Below are 26,113 nucleotides of genomic sequence, written 5' to 3'. Positions count from 1 at the left end.
TCAAATAAACTTAAAAGATTTAAAATAGGGTTTGGGGAATGAGGTCAACCAAAGTAAAACTATGGACACATTAACTCTCTTGCTGTCTTTTTCCGATTTCTTCGGTGGTACCTGAACTCCTTCTCCCGTGTTACTTACAGAGTAAGTTTACTGAGCTCTGTCTCCTCCTGGACTACTCTCAAGTCTCAGAGAGTGCCTCAACTCTTCAGTAGATGTTTGTTGACCATTTGACTTATTCTCCATTTGAGACATTTTTTAAACCAATCACAGACAGATCAGAAAGGAAAGCTTTAACTTTTTCAGTGATGCTTCATTTATAAAAAAAAAAAAATATGTTGTTGCTTGAAATTATCTGCTACAAAATGTGCATATCCATCAGAAGTTCTCTTTTTTTTTTTTTTTTTTCAGTCAACAGACCCAGTAGCTTACCTGTGTCGGGCCCAGATTGGGCGTTTGTTGGTTAAAACAGTACATTTAACTTAGAAATAGCTCAGAAAGATATATGGGAGTTATGTGCGCTAGGACACAAATAGAATAATTCTACTTCACACTGTCAGAAGCTAAAATTGGCAGATGCATGGATCTTTCTGTAATTACTAGAAGTTTGAAATACATTTTTAATTTTTTTTAACGTTTATTTATTTTTGAGACAGAGAGAGACAGAGCATGAACGGGGGAGGGGCAGAGAGAGAGGGAGACACAGAATCGGAAACAGGCTCCAGGCTCTGAGCCATCAGCCCAGAGCCCGACGCGGGGCTCGAACTCACGGACCGCGAGATCGTGACCTGAGCCGAAGTCGGACGCTTAACCGACTGCGCCACCCAGGCGCCCCATGAAATATGTTTTTATATAAATGTATTTTGGGTACCTGACACCTAGATTCCATTGTAGATAGGAATTTTAGTTAGTGACATTTGAATAAAGGGCGTTCTATTGCATGAATTTTTAGAATCTTATTTTGAGTTACATAGTAACATATTTGCATGGTGGCATCTATGCGTGGCCGTCAAGAGATTAGGTGATTGATATGCACATTACTCTTGAATATATAGGATAATTCTTGGTATTTAAATTTTAGGCTCTAGGTAAAGGACGTGTCTGTGTATGGACACAACCAAAGCGTGAGTTTAGTTTCGAGGTTTGAATGTGTTTTAAGGAGCTCCAACTTCTTAATTGGCTTGCTATGGCCGACTGGCTCATGTATCTAAGTTAAAGAGGTTCAGACTTAAATCGTGTAGTTTTCCTGGAGCCCAATAAATACATAAATTTATTTTAAAACTGTCAGAACTACGGCTCAGCTAATTCCTCTTTGTTGAAATTAAGAACCATAAATAAAATGCGCAGAAATTTCTTCTTTTTTTTTTTTAAATGTGATCCACTGCTGAGCCGTGTTTTAGCTATGCTTTTGATTCACCTCAAGTTAGTTCTTACAAAACGTTAGGAATGAAAGAAAGGAGGAAAAGGGTGGTTGGGTCCTTTTTAACTCAGATTCCTAACGAGCTGAGAGGAAATAGCAGAATCTTTTCCCCTTTTACTCTTCTGCACATTCGGAGGCTAAGGTAGGAGAACTAGAACATTTCTTTTGAATTAAAAATAAATTTTTTTTAGTGTTGGTTTATTTTTGAGACAGAGAGAGACAGAGCACGAGTGGGGGAGGGGCAGAGAGAGAGGGAGACACAGAATCCGAAGCGGGCTCCAGGCTCCCAGCTGTCGGCACAGAGCCCGACGCGGGGCTCGAACCCATGAACCGTGAGATCATGACCGGAAGTTGGACGCCTAACCGACTGAGCCCCTCCAGGGCGCTCCTCTTTTGAATTTTTAATAGCATGAAAATAACTGATGAATACCAGATGAAGTGGAATTTTGGATTCCTTCTTATCCTCAGCAACTGGCAGAGACTTCTAAGCGGATATTCCTAAACTTGTCCCTTGTTCGTGTGGGCATCACCTAGGGAGCATGCACCGGGGTGTTAAGCTTACGGCACCTTTCACATGTGTGTAGTTTATAGCCTCTGTTCATATAAAATACAGATAATTTACACACGCTTCACAGAGACACGATGAAGATCAAGTGAGATCATGTGTTTGGGAAAAGGTACAGAGTGTCCTAGGAAGGCAAGGTTGTGATTACCGCTAGCAGTGGGGTAAAATTCTCTAAACAAGCCTCCAATCTTTTAAGGAACTTGAGAAGAATTTTCTGCCTACTTATAGAGCTAGTTTCCCAACAGTGACCATTTCTAGCCCAACACTTCCGAGAAGGGAACCCAAGTCTTGGAAAGTAAAATGTGACTTTTCCTGTGCTTGAGCGATGGAAAAGTAGATCTGGGCTGTAGAATTGAGGAAAACGGAACATGATTTCGATAACAGTAACAGCACACAAAACTGTGCCGTGGGGGAGTGAAGTAACCGTCCCAGCCTGTGGCCTGTCTCGCTCACTCGTTTCGGTCATGGAGGGAAGTGATCCTGACCTGTGGGTTGGCGAAGGCCAGGGTGGGGCAGAGTAGGATGTGGGAGAGCTGACTCCTACTCGGCAAGCCCGTGATAGATTCTAGAACTTCACCTCCCCCCTGGATTTTGAAGAACTAAGTAGGACTCCTGACCGGCCCATGCGATGGGCTGGTCTGGCTTGCGTGGTCCTTCGCCACATGCCGCCCTGGGACTAGTGGGGACGAGGTTGCCTGCTGTGTGGAGGTTGGTCTGTCAAGGAACGAGTAACAGTCTTGGGCTGGAGGGAAGGGAACCCTCTTTGGGAAGCGGAAGAGATGGACTTAGGGGGCCCAGGAGGAAACAAGGAACAGACAGGACAGCCTTGGTGTGATGTTGGTACTGCAGATCAACCAGTTACGTTTTCGCAGGAAGAGTCTGACGTGTCGCAAGACGGCTTTTATTCGCACGTGCTTGAGCACCAAGGGGGCCTGCCAGTAACCGACTGGAGAATTCTAGGCCTGGCTGGCCCCTCTGCCCCCCACAAACAGGAGGCTGGTGAGTGGCGGTTAGCCGCTGCCGGGTCATCCTTCCTGACACTCGCCGTTAACCCGTTAACGCAGCTCGCCTTCCTGTCAGCGCCCAGGGTCTACCCAGTTGTTTCTGGGGTGGCCTTTTCTTCTTTTTAAAACTAAGGCCCACTTTTCGAATAACGAGTGTGTTTGGGTCTTTTCTCCAGGGAAGGTGAAGGCCTGTGACCATTGATGACCGCGGCTTTGTTTTCAGAGCACGCGTTCTTTCCGTCACAGGCTGCTTTAGTTCTCTGTCTCCATCTAACTATCAAGGTCACCAGTGACACTGATTATAATAGAGTCGCAGCACCGACTACCCTGGTGTCCTTTAGTGGAACGAATTGTTAAGTGTTTTGAGTTCTTTGTGAAAAACCTCATTTTCTTTTACTGGCTGTCCGTGGTGACCGATAAAAGTACACAGAGAGAAACTTGGGCTCCTTCCCGTGCATTAAACGTTGCTTGCATCTTTTTAAAAAAGTACACGTCTCTTAATGTTTATTTAAGAGAGGGGTCGCGCACATGCACGTGCTCACGTGATGGGGAGGGACAGAAAGGGAGGGAGAGAGAAAGAGAAATTTCAAGCAGGCGCCACGGTGGCAGCGCAGAGCCCGATGCAGGGCTCAGACTCACGAACCGTGAGATCATGACCTGAGCCGAAACCGAGAGCCGGTCGCTCGACTGGCTGAGCCGCCCAGGCGCCCCAAACATCGCTTGCGTGTTGCAGATGCATTTTGCTCATCATCAGTATTCGACCCAAACGCACTGGCAGTCACCTGCTTTTCACGCCAACCGTGTACAAAACAAAGATCCCCACCATTGGCCGCTAGCATTTATGTTTTAATTCTGTAAGATCCAGCATATTTGGGAATTACTTATTTTATCTATACGTATTCCCTCGTCTCAGGGACAGAGACCTGGGAAGCGAGGAAGTGGGTTCTATTCTTGGCACAGGCCCTGACTTCTGTGTGACCTTGGCCGGCTATTTAATCTGTGCTTCAATTTCCCCTTCTGTAGATGGTAACTGCCCCGCTTCCCCTTTCCTATAATACACAGCTGTTCATGAGCGAAATGAGAAAATCACTTAAAAATGACGTTTTCTCCATTCAAAAAAGCTTGAAATGATTTCCTAGTTGTTGCACACTGATGTTTCCCTTCTGCTTCTTACAAATCACAAAGCAATTTGATCTGAGGATTAACTCTGAGGATCAATGCCAAACTCACTGAAAAAATCAGCTCGTGAAAATACAATGGTTGTTAGGAAAAGTCTGACGGGTAAGCATGTGTTCTGTGCTACGGAGAACCGCCTCGGTAATTATAATGCCGGTAATTACCCATGAAAAAAGAAAACCCCACAGCTTCCCCACTACTGGTGTCAACCCACATTTTCCTCACTGCCAACCTGGACTACCTTCTCCAGTCTTCGTCCAGCCCACCCAAGCAAAGGCATTGTCGTTCTTTGCCCAGTTAGCCCTCAAACTGTGCTTGTTTTGTTTGGTCTTCGGCCAGCGAGCCCCTCGGAATGTGAGACTACAATTGGATTCTCAGCTCATGGAAGGTGAAGGGGGCAGAGTGCTCTGCCTGTGAGCGAAAATGGTGGATTTTGGAAGAAACACCCCGTAGACGGAGGTGGAATTTCGAGGAACTGCTTCCAAAACCCTAAAGCCAGTCCCGTCTGCTGGAGTCTCCCAATAATTACATGCTTTAGAAGTTTCATGGGAAGTAATAATTTCGGTCACCCAGTTTGATGTCCCATTTCTGAACACTCTCCACCTGCCCAGCAGTAGAGGACTGGGTGGGGGAGGGGGCGGTCTAGGGAAAGCGGACCACTCTGGGGCTGAGTGTGGTTCGCAGGCCTTCTTGGTAGGGGTGGGGATGGGAGGCAGCCTACAAAATGAGGGAAGGCGGAGGCATCTAGGAACTCCGAGAAGGGCTTGCTTAATTGCATCTCTCTATTGTCTCCATCAGCAAATTGGCAAAAAGAGGAAGGCCTGAATCATTAGGGATGTGTGAGGGGTAGATCGTTTGAGAGAAGCATAATTCTACATACCCCACTGATGCACACAACGAACAGGACCAAAACAAAACAGTTGTTGATGGTAGTTAATTAGAAACGTACTCAAGGATTTAATTGACCGCCAGCTTGAATGTCTATTATTATTATTTATTATTGTTACTATTGAAAGAGTTTTATGTCCCGTATTCTGTCTTCTAGCTACAAAATGGAAGTGTTAACAACTTAAACATTGAAAAGGTCAACATCTTTCCTGGGGGCCAAACATAGATCAGGTGTGAGAGGGAAGCATAACTTAAGAAGACCCCTTCTTTTGGAAATACCACACACGGCATGTTTTAATATTTACCACGTTCCTCTAGAGTATACATGCGATTTGCATCCGTGTGTCTCTTGACATGTTTTCTGTGCAGTGTGTGTATGGATCTGTGGACTCAAGCCAGCCATGCTATCGAGAATTTTAATTTGCCATATACAAGACCTCGAATCGAAACGGGGGCTTTTAAAGACTAATGCGCCAAAGGCCATCGTAGCAGCACTTTGAGCTTGATCACACAAGTTCAAATAAATCTGGCCCTCTTATCCAGGAGGCTTTCATCACAAGCGAGAAGTGAACGTTCGCTTACTAACGAGAAACTTCTTGCTTTCTATTATATAATTGCTGGACGAGGAAGTGCGTGTTGTCCAATGTGAATGTTTGGACAACAGCCCTTGTTAATATTTCATGCAAAGTCCTGAGAACAGAGCACGAGTTTGTTTGCCAAATGCCTCTCTGCCACTTTTCTGTGCTTTGTGAGATGTTCCTCTTTTTCCCACTCCTCGTGGTAATACAGCGAGTCTGATGAATAATTGTTTCTAATGAATTAACTGTCTCCTGTAATTGCTATCAAGCATTTCATTATGTGTTTAAATTAAACCAAAAGGCTGAGTCATAGGAAGTCTACGCAGAATGATTTCTATAGGGATCTTTTGAGCAAAATTCAGCGTAGCGTCCCGGGATTAGGACTACCAGAAGGCAACGACACACAGTTTGGGAAGGTTCCTCGCAAAGATCGGCAGAGTCTCTGAAATTATTTCGGGCCGTGCTCACAGATTGTTAAGAATCGAATGGGCGTTTTCATGACCGAATCTACAAATTACTGTCCGGGCACAGGAGCCTTAGGTCCTAGATAAATAGGGCAAATTACTTATAAAACATGCACCTGCTCTTAGAAATCTACATTTTGATTAGATCTCCACTGACTTAGTAGACTGTTTTTCCCCCCAACACCGTGTAGCACAAAGAATAAAATCAGTAGACTGTTTCTTGAAACACGGACTCTAGTCTGTGCTTTTAATGTAACTTCACTGCCCTTTTAGGTGAAAAAGTAAAGCCTGATGTATTGTGTAGAAAGGAGGTGATGGATGTAGACTATGGCCAGGTGGTGTCTTATAATGCACTTCAAGTCACTGGAACTTGTTTCTTCATACTTTCTCTAGAAGCCTTGGGGATGTCTTGTCACCCTGAATGCCACTGTCTACTTAATGGTAACAGCTATAATAGATGGAATCAATGAGCCCTCCCTGGTGCCACAGTTGCCCTCATCCCTTTACATATATTATCCCTAATCTGGGCAGTGCTACATAATGGACATAATTTCCCCATTAGGAAACTGAAGCTCAGAAAGTTCTTTCTTGGGGTGCCTGGGTGGCTGAGTCGATTAAGCCTCCCACTGTTGATTGTGGCTCGAGTCATGATCTCATGGTTTGTAAGATCAAGCCCCGAGTTGGGCTCTGTGCTGATAGTGCCTGCCTAAAATTCTCTCTCTCTGTCTGTCTCGCTCTCTCTTTCCCGCCCCCACCCTTGCACTCTGTCTCTCTCAAAACAAATAAACTTAAAAAAAGTTCTTTCTCAGGTGTTTTCAGGTAATAAGAGAGGCTAAGTAGTTTGGCATTTCAGAAGGTTACTTTCCATTGGTATCCCACGGGACTCCTCTGAGTGCACCCCTTTGGGTTCCCAGTGGAAAGAGCAGAAATCCTTGAGGGGACGGGTTTGGGGAGGCACTGGCTTAAGCCCACTGGGTTTACTCTTGTCACCAGCGATCCCACAAAGTCTACCCATTGAGTCAGAGTCGCACCGAGGATGGGAGGGGCGAGGAGAAAGAGGTTAGCAGCAGATGGGAGAAATGGATTCACATTTCACAATTGCTTTGGGAACTGGTGACCAGACCACCTGCTCTGGTTTGGGCCCCAGACCTACAGGTGGGAATAGACCCTTTGAGGGGGCATGAACCCCAGTGGGATGAGCAGGTCTAAATCAGACCAACCTGAAGAGGGCAGCAAGTCAAACGGTCCACTTGACACTTTGACTCTGGTGGCACTGGCCCTCTCTGGGACTTTCTCCCCATGCAGGGGTATTTATTTGATCCTTTGCAAGGAAGTTGCATTCCCTTAATTGGTTGTTCAGGATTGATTTTCCGGATCAGGATTCAGCAAGCACTCAGCCCTCAGGGGGCTCACAAAGCTGTGGATTTTTGCAAGAGGCACAGGAAGGCAAAGGAGTTGAAGAATAAGGGGGGACAAAAGGCCATGAAGGAGAGAGAGCATAGGGTTTGCAGTTGATGACTGAATAAAATAAAAACATGGTGGCTGCAAATCTGAGCCTCAGCAGGCCCTGATCTAGTCACTTTGAATGCTTAATTCACTTAGAATTGGGGAATTTCAGCGATTAAAAAGAGCTTTATAGAGGAGAAACTGGCTCAAAGATAAAGAATTATCCCTCACCTCACAGCTAGTTAATGGCAAACCCAGGACTAGACCCAAGTCTCTGATTTCCTGTTTATTATTCCCTTTTATTATTTCCACCATAACATTACATCGAGTCTCCATGGAAGGTGCCCGTAATCTGGTTGAATAAATGAACCATCATGGCTTCAGTGGAGGTCGGTGGTGAGGACTGCGGTTTAGAGGAAACCGCATGGAGGAAATAAGATCTGAATCCTCAAGATGGCGGGGAGGTCCTAGAATGTCAAATGGAAGGAACATAGATGTGACAGAGTAGCGTGAGGATGGGAGTAGGTTGAAGAGTTGAAAAGGCCATGCTCGGAGAGGAATTTGGCCGGATCATCAGAGTCGGGTGCAGAAAAATTAAAGCCAAAAATTGGCAAAGTGAATCCGGATCTGATGTGGAATTCTTTGAGTGAGGGGCTAAACAGTTGAGCCGGCCAATCATTCCCTTTCCTGGCTAATGCCTGGCTGTTTTGTCTCCTTCCCACAGACCCACCCTGTAACTCTTACAGACTGATAGACTTTCACAGGCTCCTTTTTTGGTTGTCGTCCTCCTGTGGCACGTCCTTAGCATGTGTCATGTACATGCTGTCCTGCATGTCTGAAGACCAAAGCCTTAAACTCCAAGAACGTGGGTTTTCACTCGAGCTTTTTAAAAAAATGAGCTGGAGGCATGTTATCGCCTTTCCTTAGGCTTTTAATGTTCCATATGCCTTGCCTTCATCATTGAAAATGATGTAAGACGATCACTAATTGCTACCTTGTTGAGAAATTCTGTCTTGTGAGGGTGAAAAAGTAAGGTGAGGAAAATAAAAGTGGGTATTTAGAGACCACGTAGAGCCAAATAGAAGAGTATGTCCAGTAGAAGACCCTCTGGCCTAGGACTTCTATGTTTATTTCTTTTATAGCTGAAAATTATTGAGCACTTGCCTAGAGGATGTTAAGTGCTCGATTTGTGCTCTGTGTGCGTTGTCTCATTTAATTATTACAGAGCTTCTATGAGGCAGCTACTGTAATTATTACCATTTACAGAAAGTTTAAGTACCTTGTTAGGAAACCAGCCCTGGTTGACATGTCAGAGTCTCTCATTGAGCGTCTTCTGGCACGTCGTCAACCAGTCACTTCATTGTCACTACTAGGATTGGTTCTGCAACAATTATTTAGACCTTCAATTGAGTAATTGGGGGGCAAAAGCTCCTGATCCAGAAAGCAAATGTGTTTAGAGGGGCCGATGTTCATGATATCAAGAACCAATTTTAAGAAGCGTTAGGATGCAGAAAAATATAGTCTAGGGTTAAAGGCCGTGGCCTCTGGAGCCCGAACCCTGGCTCTGCCACCTGCTACTATCTACCAGCTTCTGGGTAAAATAAACTACCTCTGTGGGTCCAAGTTTCCTGATCTGCACAGTAGAGATAATAGCACTGACATCCTAAGATTGTTTGGGGGGATTAAAGGAGCTAATGCATATCGAGTATTTAACTCCGTGGCTGGTGCACTGCACGGAAGTTTATTTGCTGGAAGTTGTCCAGTAGTTTCGGATTGCTCTGGGGCTGCCCGGTGCAAAGCCGTTTCCTTTCGAGGTGGCATCATGCATATATTAGTACGCTGTGAAAGCTGACAGTCTTCTGACAAAATGGTCCCATGCCGTTAGGGTAATGTCCTCCCAGGAAACATGCTTGCGTCTTTAGGCAGGTCTTCTGACGAAGGTGATTTACTCCAAAGAAATTAAGATGGGACCAGAAATGGCAGAATTTTCAGATTGTTTTAGGAAATTAAAGGAGCTATACTATCCTGAATCTCCTCGCATTTGTGAGTTCTGCCTCAGCAATTCAAACGTTCATTGACCCCCAGTCTTGTCCAGCGATGGTACCACACGGGCTCTTGGCATTTCACTCGCCTGCACTCAATTATATTCTGGTATTTTTTTTTTTTTAAATATTCTGATACGTGAGCATGCATTTGACTTGCCTCTTCAATAGATGTGCATGTTCCTTAATAACAGAAGGAACTAGGTCTTCCACTTTTTTCAGAGGACACAATTCTACTTCTTAAATGGAATATGTATGAATGTGTATCTTTCTGTTTTAATCGAATGGGACTAATACTTATGAGCCAATATTTTTGTCCACCCTTGAGGAAAGGCGAAGACCATTGCTGGTTGGTTTTCTATTTTCTGTTAGACCAGAAGATGCTTCTCCACATGTCAGCGTCACTGTCTTAGTTGAGATTGTCCATGAGTGTCCGTTTGTCACGTATGGATGATGTGGTGAGGAGTTCGTCCAGGTCCCAGGCAGACCCTCTGTCTCCATTAACACTCCTCGCCGTGAATGGACAGACACTGATGGTGGTGACACGGTGCTTAGTTGAGGGGATACATGTGAGGTCATTTGAGGGTCAACAGTGCCCCGTTTTTCAGCACGTTTGAGGTAAGTGACGGATGGCAGGGTTGACGCCTGACACAGGGTTGAGTCCACATCTAGTCAGGCCATCGTCAGGGGTCACTCTTCTCATCAGACAGCCAACGGAGCAAGAGGTGGGTGTTCCCCTCTCGTGTTCACGGGGTGGCCGGGTTAGGCCCTGAGGTCATCGTCACGAACAGGACATAGCCCCTGCTCTTAAGTAGTTCTTAACCTAGGGAGATAATAAAATGACAAGTAACGTTATCAATCCATCTACCGTGTGCCAGGCACGGTGCTAAGCAATTGCATCGATTGACTCGTTGAGTGCCACCCTGGTGTTCACCGATGCAAAGGATCTCCTGTGAATCATCTCCCTGCTGTTCGCCTTTTAACCCCTGTAAGAAAACTGGTAAGACATAGGAACATGGGGTGGCTTCTTTTGAGTCGGCAAGGCCAAGAGCACATCTGTTTCCCAAGGGATTTGAGGCGGTTCACAAAGAGTACAACAAATAATCTGAATGAAAGGAGAAAATGCCATGAGGCTAGTGCAGAGATAGGGCCCATGTGCTTTTACTTTCTAGTTGTGGAGAGAGAGAAAGAGAAATGAAATAGACGTTCGCAAGGTGAAGGGGCCCATCAGATGAAAACAAACCAAGAGAGGTACAGCCTTCCAGAGAACTGAAATCTGAGAAAAGCGGTTTCTCCTGTCCTAATCCTTGGGACGTGGAGTACACAGACTCCGCAACGTTTCTCCTGTAGTGAGTGTCACGGGGCCGGAAATCATCAGAGCCCTTAGCGCTGATCAGTGGCGTTAACACCAGAGCAACATTTATGACAGGTGATACGATCCCTCTATTTCAGAACTGTTCAAAGTACTGAAAAGACTGGGAATCCTATGAGCAGTTTGCTGGGACTGTGGTTCTCTAGGTTGGGCTTTTGCCGTCCAGGGTAACCGAACTAGGAAGTTGTAAGAGCGTGATTGGAACTCGGATCAGACTAGCTGCACAGTCTACGTTCCTAATGTCGTGCTTCCCCGCTTCTCCCCGTGAAGGCTCTCTGGACATTTGCACGTTGACAGCTATGTGACCAGTAATCCGCTCTCTTCTTTTCCGTGAAATCAAAAGGCAGCAACAGTTTGAAATATTTAGAGGTAACACTTTAAGTCTCCTTAAGTTAAAAGACGTTATCGGTGGCCACTCTGGAGATCTCGCTAAAGATTTCTTATTTATCAGATCACCCTTCCTCAGCTGACCAGCCTTCCACTCAGGAGAAGAAGGAATGAACAAAGTAGGCGTTCCTGTTAAGACCCACATCCGGGTGTGGCCACATGAGTATTTACCCTTTGTCACCCGGGTGATAGGGTTGCAAGGATGCCTCGGCCCTGGCTCCGATTCTGTAAAAGAGGGACGGAATCAGGGAGAGCTTGGAGTTCTTGATGGAAGCAAGCAGGGAGAGAGAAGGAAGGAAGGAAGGCAGAGCCTGGAAAGACAGGCCCTGTCCTGAGTGTGAATGGGCCAGGAGACCCTGGAGAGCAGGAAATGGCCCAGGCCAAGACGCTCACGGAAAAACTCTTATCGAAACAGAGGTGGTCAGGGCGCTGGATCACCTCCACCATTGTCCAAGGAGCTGGGCCAGAGCCTTCAATCCCTGAAAAGCCGCCTCCGCTCCCCCCTGTCCATGCAGACCAGAAGTAGTTTTCAGTATGGGCTCCGAGGCATCACAAGGCCTCTCCGTGCGCAAGAGTCGTCACTCGTCCAGAATCCCCTCGGCGTGACCCTGTGACCACCCCCAAGGCCCAGGCCCTTTTCCTGGAGGACGAGGAGCAGGAACCATTCTGTCTAAACACTCCTTCCAACTCCACACCTTTTTTCTGCCAGCGGCCCCTCCCCTATATTGTTTTATTTGTTTGGAGAGAACGTGAGAGGAGGGGAGCCGAGAGTGTTTGCAGATTCTGTTCATCGGATGGCTCAGGCACACCGTCACTAATGTCTTGACACAACACGCACAGTAGCGGAGGAAAGTTTACATCAGGCTCTTCTACAGGAGGGTGCGCCCTAATGGGCAACCAGTCCTGGCCGTGCCCTCTGGCAGGCTGCCAGGTGGTCTTTTTTTTCCCCTTTCTAGTTTTTTTTTCTTCTTTAAAGACACTTTGCAGCCTCGATTTGCTCTTCGTTACTGCTCTCCCCTTTTGTTTCCTAACTTGAAATGATCGGTATTCTGTACAGATTCTAATCAGAGTTAGCACGTGCAGTCAGACCCCATTAAACCGAGAAGCAGGGTCCACCCCACCAGGAGTCCTCTGATTTCATCGTCCAAAGAAGGAAAAAAAGAGAGAGGGAGGTTATTCTCCACCTTGAGACTTCATAGAGCTTTCTAGAGCCTCTTTTCCAACTAATTGTGCTTTAATTATCAACTGAGGCATACATTCATTCCTAGGCATGACTCAGGCTCGAAGAGGCAGCCCATTGCTGCACACCCCCACCCCAGAGGCCCTCTTTAAAGTCAGCTGCCCGCCACGAGTGTATTGGAGTTCATAGTCAAACAGGCCAGCTTCATCCTGGAACATCCTAGAACGTGTCCTTCATCCTAGGGCATCCTAGAACATGTCCAGCAATCGTGCCCACACAGGTAGTTCACAGGGGAAGACAGAGATGGTGATAAAAGTTGGATTTGTTCTTTTGTTGCACGTTTTTTTTTTTTAAGTGATAAAATTCAGCCAGTAGGAGCCCAAGAGTTCCTATAATTTTAGCATCAGAACATTTTTATGATCAAAACAAAGCGGAATTTATGTCAAAAATATAATTATAAAACATCCCTCTGCCCCTTTCACCCTCCGCCAAAGGACTAGGTGCTTTTGAAAGGCAATTTTTCACTTTCTCTCGGTGTCTGACTTTGCACCAGTTAGATTCCGAGGACCCCCAGAGGTTTCCTCTCACCCGTGACTCTGAGCCAGATTCACCCTGTGAAGCATGGTGAGAAGCGTTTGGGGAGGTTTCTTGGGAATAGAACGTGTCATGCGTGATGGATTGAATTCTGGTGTGATAGAAAGATTTGAGACCATCTGGGGTCTGATGTCCGGGCTGCTACTTCTGAGTCCTGGCTTCCTTCGTAGTAAAGCAATTTTTGAAACCGGCATGATAAGGCCTGTTTCGCCGAAGGGGGGCTGCGAGAATTAGTTGGACGTAAATGTCTGTAGCTCCCTAGCTCAGGCACAGTGGTATCAGCCCAGTAACTGCCGGTTTCCCTTCACCAACCGAGAGTCAGGATTTAGCAGAAGCGAAATGTGGAAAGAAAGGTCAGCGGATCAGTTATTTACCATGGGGCGAAAGGCAGTCCAAAACAAACCACACCCCTGTGTCTTCAACTTGAGAGTCAGGTTGTGGAGTAGACCTTCCGGAATTGGGGTGGTTCCTAAATTTGGTAGAAATCATTTAAGAAGTGAGAAGTTGTGCTAGATAACCGTAGGAGGCTTGGGTACCATTACAGGCCCCGAATACGTGGTCAGTTTCTAGAAAGGCTCAGTGAAGCGTCGGGCCGTTAGGAGAGCGCCACACAAAGAATACACAGATACTGACCATCCGCGGCTAAAGCCCACCCAGCTGGACTCTCCCTTCTCGTTCCAGGAGATGTGATAGTCCATCCTCTAAAGAAAGTGTGGGCTCTGCCTTTGAGGTCGGGGGGAGGGGAAAGAGAGGCAGGAGGAATGAAGACAGTCTGAAAATCGGAACTGCTCAAAGCCAGCACTAAGAAATGCACAGGTGAACACAAAGGGACACCTTGGGATACAATCTGTACGGCATTTCCTGTCAAGGTGACTTAAAGGATTTGTAAAGGTGAATAGGAACCGAGTTCAGAGACTCGGATCACAAAAGGAGTTCTGACAGAAGCTGTAATCGTGGAGCGTGCACACTTTGGGCGCGTAACATGTTTTGGTTGCGTGATGAGGGTGCTTGCCAAATTTTGGAAAGAAGCTGACCCTTACAGCACAAAGGGCCAAAAAAGAACCAAAACAAAACAAAGCAAAACAACCCGTTACATCCCCAGCGCAGTAACGCAGTTTGTGTAGTGAATGTTTGAGAAGCCTTTTCTTCCTGTACACAAGGCAGCACTGAAGGCTAACAATTTCTTGGTATGCGAGGACAGTCGATGGATGTTGTGTTGCATATGGAGTAAGGGTTAAGTGCGCAGATTCTGGAATGAGTCAGAACTAATTTGTAATCCGTTTACTAATCAGATTACTGACTTGTAATCTGCCTCCGCCATTTACTAGCTGTTTGACCTTGGGTAATAATGTACTTAACCTCTCTAATCTTCAATTTCCCTATCCGTTAAAGGGGGGGATGATAGTACCTACTTTTTAGGATGTTGTACGAATTAAGGAGATAGAGTATACGAATCACTCAGCGTGGTGCTTAGCGTGTAGGAAATACCCTTATTATAGTAGAGTATAACATTGCACACTGTGTGTGATAGCCTGTGGCCAGTTAGCTTGCCTGTGAGGACCAGCAGTGAAGATTGTAGCTTTGACCTCGGTGTTGGCTTTGCCTTTGTCTGTGGCCCCAGACTGGCTTCATCTGTCCTTGGTCACGGAGGAGCCAGATATTTATGAATGTGAAGGGAACAGGGCACATCCGTCACCCCTACAGGAAACCTCAACCCAAAGCCTGCGGGTCTGTAGAGTCCTGCACATCTCTGGAGGGTGGCGTTTTCCCAGGACGTGCGGAAAGAACCCACCCGGTTACTTAGACCAGGTGGGAGAGTCTCACAGATGGTTCCTTCTTGCAGTTAGACTGACGTGTCACACGGAGGGATCTCCAGCGCCGTGTGTTGGGTACATAATCGGCCGTTTGGGTCTAACGTCTTGACATCGATCTCTAGTCCAAGGCGAATTTGTTTCACCTCCAGGGCAATTGATGAGATGACACAGAGTACACTCTTACCCCGGAAATCGTTTGCGACTCGATGGTTATAAATACCCCCCGTGCTCTTGTATTTGGCGCGCTGTATGCAAATGGAGGCAGGAGTCCGAAAGCTCATTAGGCAAGGGACAGAGGCTGGGCGCATGGAGAGGACCGCGCGGAGCTGAAGCTGATAACCGTGGCCTTGTCCAGAATAGTGCCTGGGAGCTTTCTTATCTCCCTTTGACAGGAGGTGCCGTGGGCTTCCTGTGCGAAATCAGGAGTGAACGCTGCTTTCCTCTTGTTGTTCGGCTTCCTCCCCCCTCAAGACGGTTCCCAGCACAGTGATTATCTTTGCATCTTCAAACATGGCACAATCTACTTCCTCAAGAGCTTGATGTATTCTTAAGGCTTCGGCAAATTCCCCTCCCCCCCCCCCCTCCCAAATCTCTTTTCAAGTGCTGTTATATAGTCAGGCTCCTAAATGACCTTCTATTTTTATGGTTCCAATTACAAAGAGGGAAAAAGGAAAAAAAAAAAAAAAAGCAGTCCCCAAATTAGAAAACAGCCACAGAATCTGTCCTGTGCACTCGGAGGACCTTTGCACCGGGGCCGGCCTGTGGTGTCCATAGGAGGGCTGGTGCCACTGTCAGCGCCCTCAGAGTTTGGGGGCGGGGGTGGGGGTCAGAGGCTGACAGCCCCACGTGAACTCGGCAGACCGCGCTTCCCTCGGGAAATGCCTAGACTTGCTGGGCTCCAACAGATTTCTCTGCCTTTTCCTGAAGACCAAAAGGATGCAATTAAGATCTCCGCGTGAGGCGTCCCTGGATCTTTGTCCCTTCTTTGGGGGGAAAAGAAAGAATGAAATGCAAAGCTTCTTTTCCAGGTACAAGAGAACTTCCGCCCTTCGATGGGAACGGTACCAAGTACACACGCACTGGCCTTGGGAACGGTACCAAGTACACACGCACTGGCCTGATACAGGTGTGCGCGTGTGCACGAAACCCCAGCTACGTGGGGGGCAGACGTCCCGTGTATATACCCGTGTGCGTACTGAGTGTGTGTGAGAGATGCGAGGGCAGGGATGTTACGGTCTAGAGAACGGAGAATACCGATCGCGAAAAAGAGCGCGATGACGTGTGATTTCAAAACTGTGGCATTAACGTGTTTCAAGTTAGAGGAGAAAGGATATCATTCCTCTTGGTTCGTTTTCTTCTACTAATCAGTAACAGTTCAGATGTTGACCGATTTTCCCTGATGATGATCAGGCATATCTGGCAGAAATCGCTTACCCTCCTTACGGAACGGCCAGTCCTTACTGTTCTTTTTTATTTTAAATTTTATAATCTAACTTGTGTAGAAGAGAGACGTTTTATTTTATTTTATATATATTTTTTAATTAATTTATTTTTTTAAAAACAACATGAGCATAATTTTATTTAGCCTCCATATTAGGCATGTTTTTTTTTTTTATGTCTTAAATATCTCCTGCCATTTTATTTTTTTTCAATATATGAAATTTATAGTAAAATTGGTTTCCATACAACACCCAGTGCTCATCCCAAAAGGTGCCCTCCTCAATACCCATCACCCACCCTCCCCTCCCTCCCACCCCCCATCAACCCTCAGTTTGTTCTCAATTTTTAAGAGTCTAGAAGAGAGACATTTTAAAAACATGTGGGCAAGTCTGATACACGGAGCTGGTACAGTTAGGCGTGATGATGGCATTGTTATCGTAGAAGGTGTGTGCTCTTTTAGGGATATGTAGGGCTGAAATGACACGATGTCTGAGATTTGCTTCAAAATACTTCACAGAAGAGAAAACGGAAAGAAATAAGGATAGACCCAAACAGCTGTGGCAAAATCTTGATAACTTCAGTCTGGGCAGTGAGTCTGTGGGGCTTTAGTACATTAGGTCTCTCCTTAACCAGTATGTTTGAAAATAACCAACAGTTAAATGAAAGCTCTTACTAGAAACAGCGTATCTGTCCCCCGTGCAGGTGTGTATGTTTATAGGTGTTAATGGAGTGCCAATTACACGCTAGGCCCTTGCCTTACTATGAGGACGGAGTGACTAAGCAGATGGGGCCCCATCCCCTGGAGCGGCTGGCCCAGGGGGGCCACTTAGAAAGGGGTCAGTGCTCTGGGGGAGGACTTGACAGGCCCGGAGGGGAGACCACCTAGAGAGACTCAGTGGTTTAACAGTCCGGAGCCCCTTCTCAGCTCAAGGAGAGGGATAATCACAGAACTTTTTCCTGGTCATCACAGTCCCATCTATGCGACCTTCTTCCTCACCTACTTTATTCTCTATCATCTTATGTCAATCATTGCTGCCATTGGCTACCCTGGATCAACCGCTCATTCTTTCTGGAACTGGGCTGTTCCTCCTGGAACAGCCTGGAGGCTGAAGTTCCTGCTGGTTGGAAAAGCTCCATAATCTGCCCACAACACGTATAAATTAGATCCCAGCAGGCTCTCTGCTCACCACAGATTCTGGGGAGGGAATGCGTTGTGGACGATCTTGACTGCCAGACAAGGAAGCCTGGGCTTTCTTTAGTATGCCCTTTGGAACTTTGGAGCAGAAAGGTTTCCACTAAAAATGCGAACGTTCGGGGGATGGTCTGAGGTGGGAAAAGCCAGCAGGCAGCAAGGCCAGTGAAGATACTCCTGACCGGGTCAGAGTGGACAGAAGTGTCTTTTTTGTTGTTGGGATTTTTTTTAATTCACGCAGAACCTGGGTTATGTAGAACATGATACATGGCAAATAAATATTTACACCAAAATTTGAGTAGTAAACCCTACGAAAACCGTAGTTTGCTGATAATAATGTGTGTTTGAGAGAGCATGTTACCTTCTGTTTTTAAAAGGGTACTCTACTAGCTAGCTTAATAAGAGATTTCATGGACTTTTAGAAACAGAGGAGATTGTTTTATAATTAAACACTCGAGGCCTAAGCAGTTAAAGAGCTTCTCATGATATCCCCAAACTTGGAAAGAAATAGACTGAATTTAATAACTGCTTCATGCTGTGTGTTTCCATATACACTTAATTAGCCCTGGAAAAAAATCAGCTGTATAATGGAATATTCTGATTAAAAGCCAACCTTTTGTAGATGTGAATGCTATTATTTCCTTGAGGTTTCCATTCATTAACGTAACTTCTTTTTTTTCCCCCCTGTGTTTGCATGTTTCCTCTTCCATGAACTCATTAAAATCTAGATATTCAGTTTCCTAATTTTTGCATTTTTACTTGGTATTTAACATTTAGGACAGGAAGGATGTACGAAGATACGCTGGTGTGGGTTTCTTTCAGTTCAAGCAAAATGTGTTTTCTGTTTGTAACTTCTAAGGATGGATATGGGGGGACACTCCAAGGGAAAGAAGAGAACGTGTTTTGTTATCTTGTTATCTTAGGACATCACTGATTAGTGATGATTTTGATTTCACCTGTCACCCTGGACTGGACCATGCTACCATGCTACAGAGCAACAGAGTAATGACCTACTTTTTTTTTTTTTTTTTAAATAGATATGACTTCTGCTCCAATAATGATGAGCCCCTGATCCTGGATCCTGACAGCAACGTAGGAAACAGGATTGAGAGCATCACTCAGCGCACGGCAATAATAGAAGGAAAGAATAAGGTACTGTCTGCAAAAATGTGCATTTGAGATATTTATTTTAAAAACACACGCTCAGCTCCTGGTTCTAGGTTGACTAGAGCCAGAAGTCATTCGAATGCTCAAACAAAAATTCAAAGAGAAGAAAGACGAGATCTGAGACAGGTCTTCGTGCACAGATACTCTGAGACTTCTCGCGCTCGGTTCTCCAGTGGCCCACCACTTCCAAAGGAATGAGTACTAGGTCCCAAAGGAGCTACCTCTCAAATATCAATGGCTCTCGACCCTAGCTGAGTATTAGAATACTCCACGAATTATTAATCGCATTTGAATCTCTGGAGTAGAGCCTAAGGTTCATAAAAATTACCTGGGAGATTCTAGCATGGACCCAGGACTGAGAATCCCTGATAACCCACAAAGTAGGGTGTCGATAAACATAAGCTGGTACGAGACTTAGGGCTCGAGTGGAATGTTTCCATTTCACAAAATATGTTGTTTTTCCCCCTCTGTCTTTGCAAGGGCAAAACCTTACTCAGGGTATGCGAACACATACAGTATGTTAGGATTCCCTGACCTAAGAAATGCAAATCAAAACCACGATGAGCTATTGCCTGACACCTGTCAGAATGGCCATTATCAAAAAGACAAGAAATAATGAGTATTGGTGAGGATGTGGAGAAAAGGGAACCCTTGTGCCCTGTTGGCGAAACTCTAAATTTCCACAGCTACTATGGACGACATGGAGGTTTTTGGAGCTTCCTCCAAAAATTACAAACGGAACTACCACGTAATCCAGCAGTTTGACTCTGGATACGTATCCAAAAGAAAACAAAACCACCGTGTCAAAGATACGTGCCCCCTCAAGTTCATAGCAGCATTACTTACAGTAGCCCATTTATGGAAGCAAATTAAGTGTCCATCAGTGAATGAATGAAGACCATGTGGCCTGTGTAGACACAAAGGAATATTACTGAGCCATGAAAATGAATGAAGTCCTGCCACTTGGGACATTGATGGACTCGGAGGGCATTATGCAAAGTGAAAGACGTCGGGCAGAAAAAGACAAACACTGTCTGATCTCACTTACACGTGGAATCCAAAGCAAAACCCCAAGCTTATCGATAACAGAGAACAGGTTGGTGGTGGGGTGAGGGGTGTGAAAAATAAGTGAAGGTGATCAAGCCAAGTTCCAGTGATAAAGTAACTGAGTCCTGGGGATGTAATGCACGACATAGGGACTATCGTTGATAATACCATATCGCATATTTGAAAGTTGCTAAGAGAATAGAGGTTGGTAGTGCTCATCACAAGAAAAAAAAAAAAGTTGCTTAACTATGTATGATGACAGATGTTAACTAGACTTATTTTGGTGATTGTATGGTAATACATGCAAATTACGCTCTCCATTTGAAACGAATACAATGTTATGTATCAATTATACCCCACCTTTAAAAAAATAGACTTCTGATCAAAAGAAAAAAAAAAAAAGTTCCCTGACCTAATGAGAGCCTAGTAGGCATCGTTGCTGGTGCTCTTTTTAGTATTAAAAAATTTTTATTGAGGTATGATTGATGTAAAAAACACGGTACAGATTTGACGTATACAGTTTAATGACTTTGGAGGTAAACGCACAGCCATGAAACCAGCACCGCAGTCAATGCCATAAATTCACCCGTCGCCTCCAAGAGTTTCCTCCCATTGAATATATGAATGCATGAATGAGTGATACCACTTAGCAGATGTTTCCATATAGGCCACAGCATGTGTCCTATGGTGGATCTCGAGGACTTACCTAGCATAACTGAAACTTTGTACCCATTGACCAATGTTGGAAATCCAACTCCTCCTCTAAAAAAGGATGCCAAGAACTGGAAAGGCTCAGAGATTTTACCCTACTTCTAGGCTACCACAGTTTTATGTTTGGTGGTTGAAAACCTGCTACTCGTGGGCCAGATGCAATGGACTTTATTACTCTCAGCAAATCTCCTGAGCTTCATGTTGGCCTTGGTCCCCCCCAGCCCTCAAGTGTCCAGGTAGAAATTGTACACGCAGCGGATTTGCATAAGAGCGGAGGAACCTTGAACTTAGGGAACGCACGTTGGGTTGCCTTTGCTGCCCTCTCTGCAAAAACACTGTGCGTTCGCTGCGCCCCTGACCTCCACTGAGCCTCAGCAGTAGCTGGCACCTTCTGAACTGGGCACATCTCCGTAGACCTGAGACCTGGTGACTTTTGTCTGTTGACATTAGTGAAAAATACACTTAAAAATCTGCTCTTATCAGGCACAGGGGGAACGATGCTTTAAAAAGGAGAAACCTATCAACCCATTGCCAGATTGTCTATTTATATATGCATATCTTGATTTGGAGCCGTTCGTTCGTATGGATACTGTCAGCTGGAGTGTGATTATGCTTATGTTACCTGTGTGTCCAGCTGTGTTGTTTGCATTTGAAGGCAACAAAATAGATAACATCATTCCCCCCACATAGGGTTGAACAATAACAACAAACCACATCTGAATTCCTCGTTCTGTAAAACTTTTTGACATTCGCCAGTCTTTGGGCAGAGTGCTTATCTCCTTTTTAAAGATGAGAGGGGCACCTGGGTGGCTCAGTGGGTTAAGCATCCGACTTCGGCTCAGGTCATGATCTCACTCACGGTTGTGGGTTCGAGCCCCGCGTCGGGCTCTGTGCTGACAGCTCAGAGCCTGGGACCTGCTTCAGATTCTGTGTCTCCCCCTCTCTCTGCCCCTCCCCCACTCGTGTTCTGTCTCTCTCTCTCACTCTCTCTCTCAAAAATAAACATTAAAAGCAATTTTTTTAAATAAAGATAAGAGGGGCGCCTGGGTGGCGCAGTCGGTTAAGCGTCCGACTTCAGCCAGGTCACGATCTCGCGGTCCGTGAGTTCGAGCCCCGCGTCGGGCTCTGGGCTGATGGCGCAGAGCCTGGAGCCTGTTTCCGATTCTGTGTCCCCCTCTCTCTCTGCCCCTCCCCCGTTCATGCTCTGTCTCTCTCTGTCCCCAAAAAAATAAATAAACGTTGGAAAAAAAATTTTAAATAAAGATAAGAAAAATGGGGGTGACAAGATGAACTCAAACAGCTTAAATATGGTAAATGAGAAACTCAAAGCAAAGTGTTCCTGTTCCCAAAACCACTGCTCTACCAACTAGGTACAGAAATTACAGTGGTGACGGCTTGCAAAAAAATGTGAACAACCACTTGTCAAGGATTTAGGAAAAGTTTTTATGACCACAGCGGTGGTTAAAATTCTTTTTCTCTAATAGAAATGAACAGTAGTTGAAAACGTCCCGTGATGGATAGCATGGGCAAGAGCACTTCAATGAGATGCTTTGAAAAGAGGAAATTCTGTAAACTTGAAAGTTGGAGTGACACCCCGTTTTTTTTTTAAAGGAAACGCCTCAGAGTAGAAAGCAAGGCGGTTGTCACAACGTACTAGAAAACTCTGAGATGCCGTCAATTGTGTCAGTTTGTTTTGCCTTCTGACCACGTCAGGTACACGTACCGTTGGCTGCTGGATATTAACACGAGAATGTATGAGCCTACTTTCAGCAGCAGCTTCTAGTCCTGTTGTGGCATCCTAGCCACAAAAATACACAATAGGAAAAAAAAAAAAGTGAAAAATGAAAAAGCCAGAGGAGGTTTCGAATTAGCCTGAATGAACCCTGAAGCAGCAACCTGACTCCATACAGGATACCTGGAAAGCACAGGGCGAGTGAAGGCCCAAACCCTGAGGGAGAGAAGAGCTTCCCTGATTGTCTGTCGTGTGGCTTGAAACAACTTTATCGTTTCGTAATTTTGTACTTCTGCAAAGGTTTTGTTTTTAATTTTTTTTTTAACGTGTATTTATTTTTGAGAGAGGGAGAGACAGAGTGCAAGCTGGGGAGGGGCAGAGAGAGAGAGAGAGAGAGAGAGACAGAGAATCCGAAGCAGGCTCCAGGCTCCGAGCTGTCCGCACAGAGCCCAACGCGGGGCTCGAACCCACGAACCATGAGATCATGACCTGAGCCGAAGTCAGACGCTCAACCCACTTAGCCACCCAGGCGCCCCTGCAAAGGTTTTAAATATAGACCTCCAGACCCAGTGGGCGCTTGTGTCCACAAAACTGCTTTTCTGTCCGTGTTTAGCAAGCATAGTAAAGTCCCAGCTTAGACTATAAATGACCCTTTTACCTACAGTCACATAACGAGCCTGCCCAGAGACACTCCTCCCCCCGACAGATCAAGAGAATGGAGGGCTTACTGGAGCATCCCTAAGATTTCAGGCGTTTCCTTCCCCCCCCCCCCCCCGCTTTTTTTTTTTGTTTAACTCCTAGAAGGGTGCAGAGGACAATCAAATTTAGTTTCCTTATTGGCAAGTTTTGGCCTAGATCTGTGAAAAATGAGTCATCAATTGGAGTTGCTGATAACAAGTGAGGAGTTTTAGTATTGTTTAATGGGGTTGCCAGATTGTTGGGGTTGCAGCTATGGAGTAGGAAGTCGAAGGGACCCTGGGTTAGAAAACACAGTCAGGAAATACATATTATGGCGTTAACTCCGTCAGGCTGGAGAGTTGCGACAATTTTACCGTTCTGGCGACATTTCCGCCGAGGTAGTTTGCTAGTTTGGAGGTTACCTTGAGAAGTGTGCCATATGGGACCGATCCACGAAAGAGGCATGAAACCTAATCACAGAATTGCAGTTCGGGTCTCATTTCCCACGTTCCTCCAGGCTTCTTTTTTTTTTTTTTTTTTTGAATTCTCCTGTTCTATTTTCCCATCACTTGGCTCGAACGTGCCACCCGAGGTTAATTTTAGATTCTTCCATGGCCTTTATATATCTACTCTTATGTCCCCCTGACACACTTAAAAGGAAATGATATTAGAAACATCCCGAGATGAAAATCACCGTTCCATATTTAGCCCTTTTAAAATGAGTTCTGGAAATTAGGCAGAATTACACATCATCCCATCCATTCTCTTCCATGAGGTTCAAACCGCATTGTAGTAGGGAGTTACTAATGCTTGGGGAGAGGGAAGGAAGGAAGGGGTATGAATAACTTCCCACTTTACAGTACCTGACAACACATTTCATCAGCATTCTTGGGTCGTGTAAAAGAACCCGGAGAATGACGTCAAGGGTCTTTTTCTACTGTCTAAATCCTTGGGGTCCTGGCAGGGCAAATTAAAGGCACCCTCAAAGTGTAGATTCCACATGGAACAACTCAAAATCTTGGCACTTGCCCTTTTCAAGTATTAAGTTAATATTTGGTGTTCCGACTGTTAGGCTATTTTCATTTTTTTCCCCCCTTTGAAACAATAGTATTTGGTTACAGGCACCGGGGAAAGGATTTGTCCCTTTCACTCAGAAGACTCCTGCGTTTAGACTTAACGCCCTAGGAGAAGTTGCCTTCTGCCCAGAAAAACCGCACCCACCTACAATTCACACTTGAGCTTTTTCTGACCCTATAAAGTTTCTACTTCCGTTGCCAAACATCTTTTGTTTTTCATGAAAATACGTTTCCGTTTGTAATTTAAAAATACATTATCTGGAAAAAGAAGTGCTCTAGAATCAGATAATTTTTAATAAAGTTGATCATAGGGTATTAATTTCATCTTATCTTTAAATTTGCTTCTTTATAACTTTTTCATTCATCCGTCCTGTTTTCAAACCTTATAATAATGGATCAGGTGAAAACCAGTTTGCAGCTTGTGTCAAATAATAAGAAAGAACCGAGTATTTCTGTCCCTAGGAAGATTTCAGCTGATGTGACCCGTCTCTGCCAATTTAAGGATGTATTCTTCAAGAAAAATTCAATCCGAAGAGTAGACAGAACACTACCAATAGATCTGTGCTTTTCCATCTAAAGAGTTTTAAGGCAACAGGCGGTGTCATGTAGAGATCAAGGGTAATATACCCACCTCACGGGGCTATAGGGAGGAGTAAATGAGATAATACCTCACACATTGGCACACAGCTAGAGGGCTACATAAATGTACCCAGAAACAAATAATGTAAACCCCCATCAATGTCATTTTCTCATTCGATTTTAATAGAAACTTGGGAGAGGTGAGTTCTGGAGCAGACTTGCCTATGGCTAAGGTGTTGGTTTGGGGAGGGCTCATTCAAGCAAAATAAGAGAGACTCGGATGCATTTGTATCTCTGTGGCTCATCGTGTGACCTGTATTCCTTTCATTCCTAGGTATCTCGATTTTATTCTCTGATTATACAAGGGTTCTGAGCTATCCATCTGTTCATTGGAATTATCGCCAGATTGCCTGCCCAAGTCTTAACTATGGCAGATGTGCATGTCTGAATTGACTTTCCCTTGCTCATTTGCTTTGAGTTCAGTGAAATCAAAATAATTTTAATAGAAACGCAGATAGAACTTTCAGATTCAGGTAATCACTGTCCCTAATATCAGCATTCTCGGTACAGACAGAAATGAGTTCCTCACTTATTTATTGAGCAACAAATCAAAGCACGTAGATAGGATTGTGCCGAGGCCCGCGAGGATAAACACTTGAGAGCTAACGTCATAAGAAAAGCAGTGCTTGAGCAGGGGGGGGGACCTGGGGGGGGGGGGGACCTTCATTGGCGTCTCTTGGGTCTGAACTGGCTGCGTCTGGGCCCAAGTTTCCAGAGACCAAATAAAGAAGTCAGAGTCTTACTTGACAGTCTGGATTGTCCCAGCGGCCACAAGCTAACACTTCTTTTCACGTTGCTGCCTGCAAGCTTCTCTTCGAAGTACTTCCATTTTCTTCCATGGCTTTTAAGTGGGGGTGCGATAATTCAAAAGAAATATTCTGGAGAGCTCTTTCCTCTTACTTGCCACCTCTTATATCGATTAATAGTTAGCATAGAGAAAAAAATAATTAACATAGAGAAAAAGACCCCTGAGCTCCTTCAGGGTCTTCTCTACGGGTTATTTGCCTGCATGGGAGTATTTTCTCTGCAGAAGAGAGAATAATACATATTTGGCCATCAAGTAGGGAATTTCTTCTCTATCACCTTAAAGTAGGTCTTCAAGGACTCTTCAAGATTAAGAATAGGGATTGTGTCACGTTCATCTCTGTTTCCCCTACAACATCTGCTCAGTGCCTCGATGAACACCCAATCAGTGAGGGCGAAGTTGAATGAGAATTGCCACAAATTGCAGATGTTTTCCTTGCCAATAATGTCAACAACATACGGGATATATGAGCAGATGTAATTAAACAGATCCAACAAACAGAAGAGGAAACAACATGTAATATACACTCTACCGTAGTGAAAATTACAGAAAATTCGCTGGCCAAAACAAACAAAAAAACTAGGAGTGTAGTTTTCAGTCGTCTTGACCTGTAGATAAAAGAAACGTGTCCATTTATTGGCTGGGATAGGAGAACATAAGTGAAGTGACGAGCCCATTACTTAGCAACTCAGAAAAATG

At 45.1% G+C, this 26,113-nt stretch overlaps 1 protein-coding gene across 1 annotated transcript in view; it reads left to right on the top strand.

Annotated features, from left to right (window-relative positions):
• The window catches only part of FLT1 (fms related receptor tyrosine kinase 1), a 176,200-nt gene that overhangs the window by 64,738 nt on the left and 85,349 nt on the right, over positions 1–26,113 (top strand). The window contains exon 12 of the mRNA XM_045465730.1: positions 18,597–18,711. Within this exon, the coding sequence (XP_045321686.1) occupies positions 18,597–18,711 (115 nt within the window). The remainder of the gene's footprint in view (positions 1–18,596; positions 18,712–26,113) is intronic.

This window comes from Leopardus geoffroyi, chromosome A1 (genome assembly GCF_018350155.1).
Source record: "Leopardus geoffroyi isolate Oge1 chromosome A1, O.geoffroyi_Oge1_pat1.0, whole genome shotgun sequence".
Lineage (NCBI taxonomy): Eukaryota > Metazoa > Chordata > Mammalia > Carnivora > Felidae > Leopardus > Leopardus geoffroyi.
Note: the sequence above shows the minus strand (reverse complement) of the source record. Positions and strands in the feature narration are given on the sequence as shown.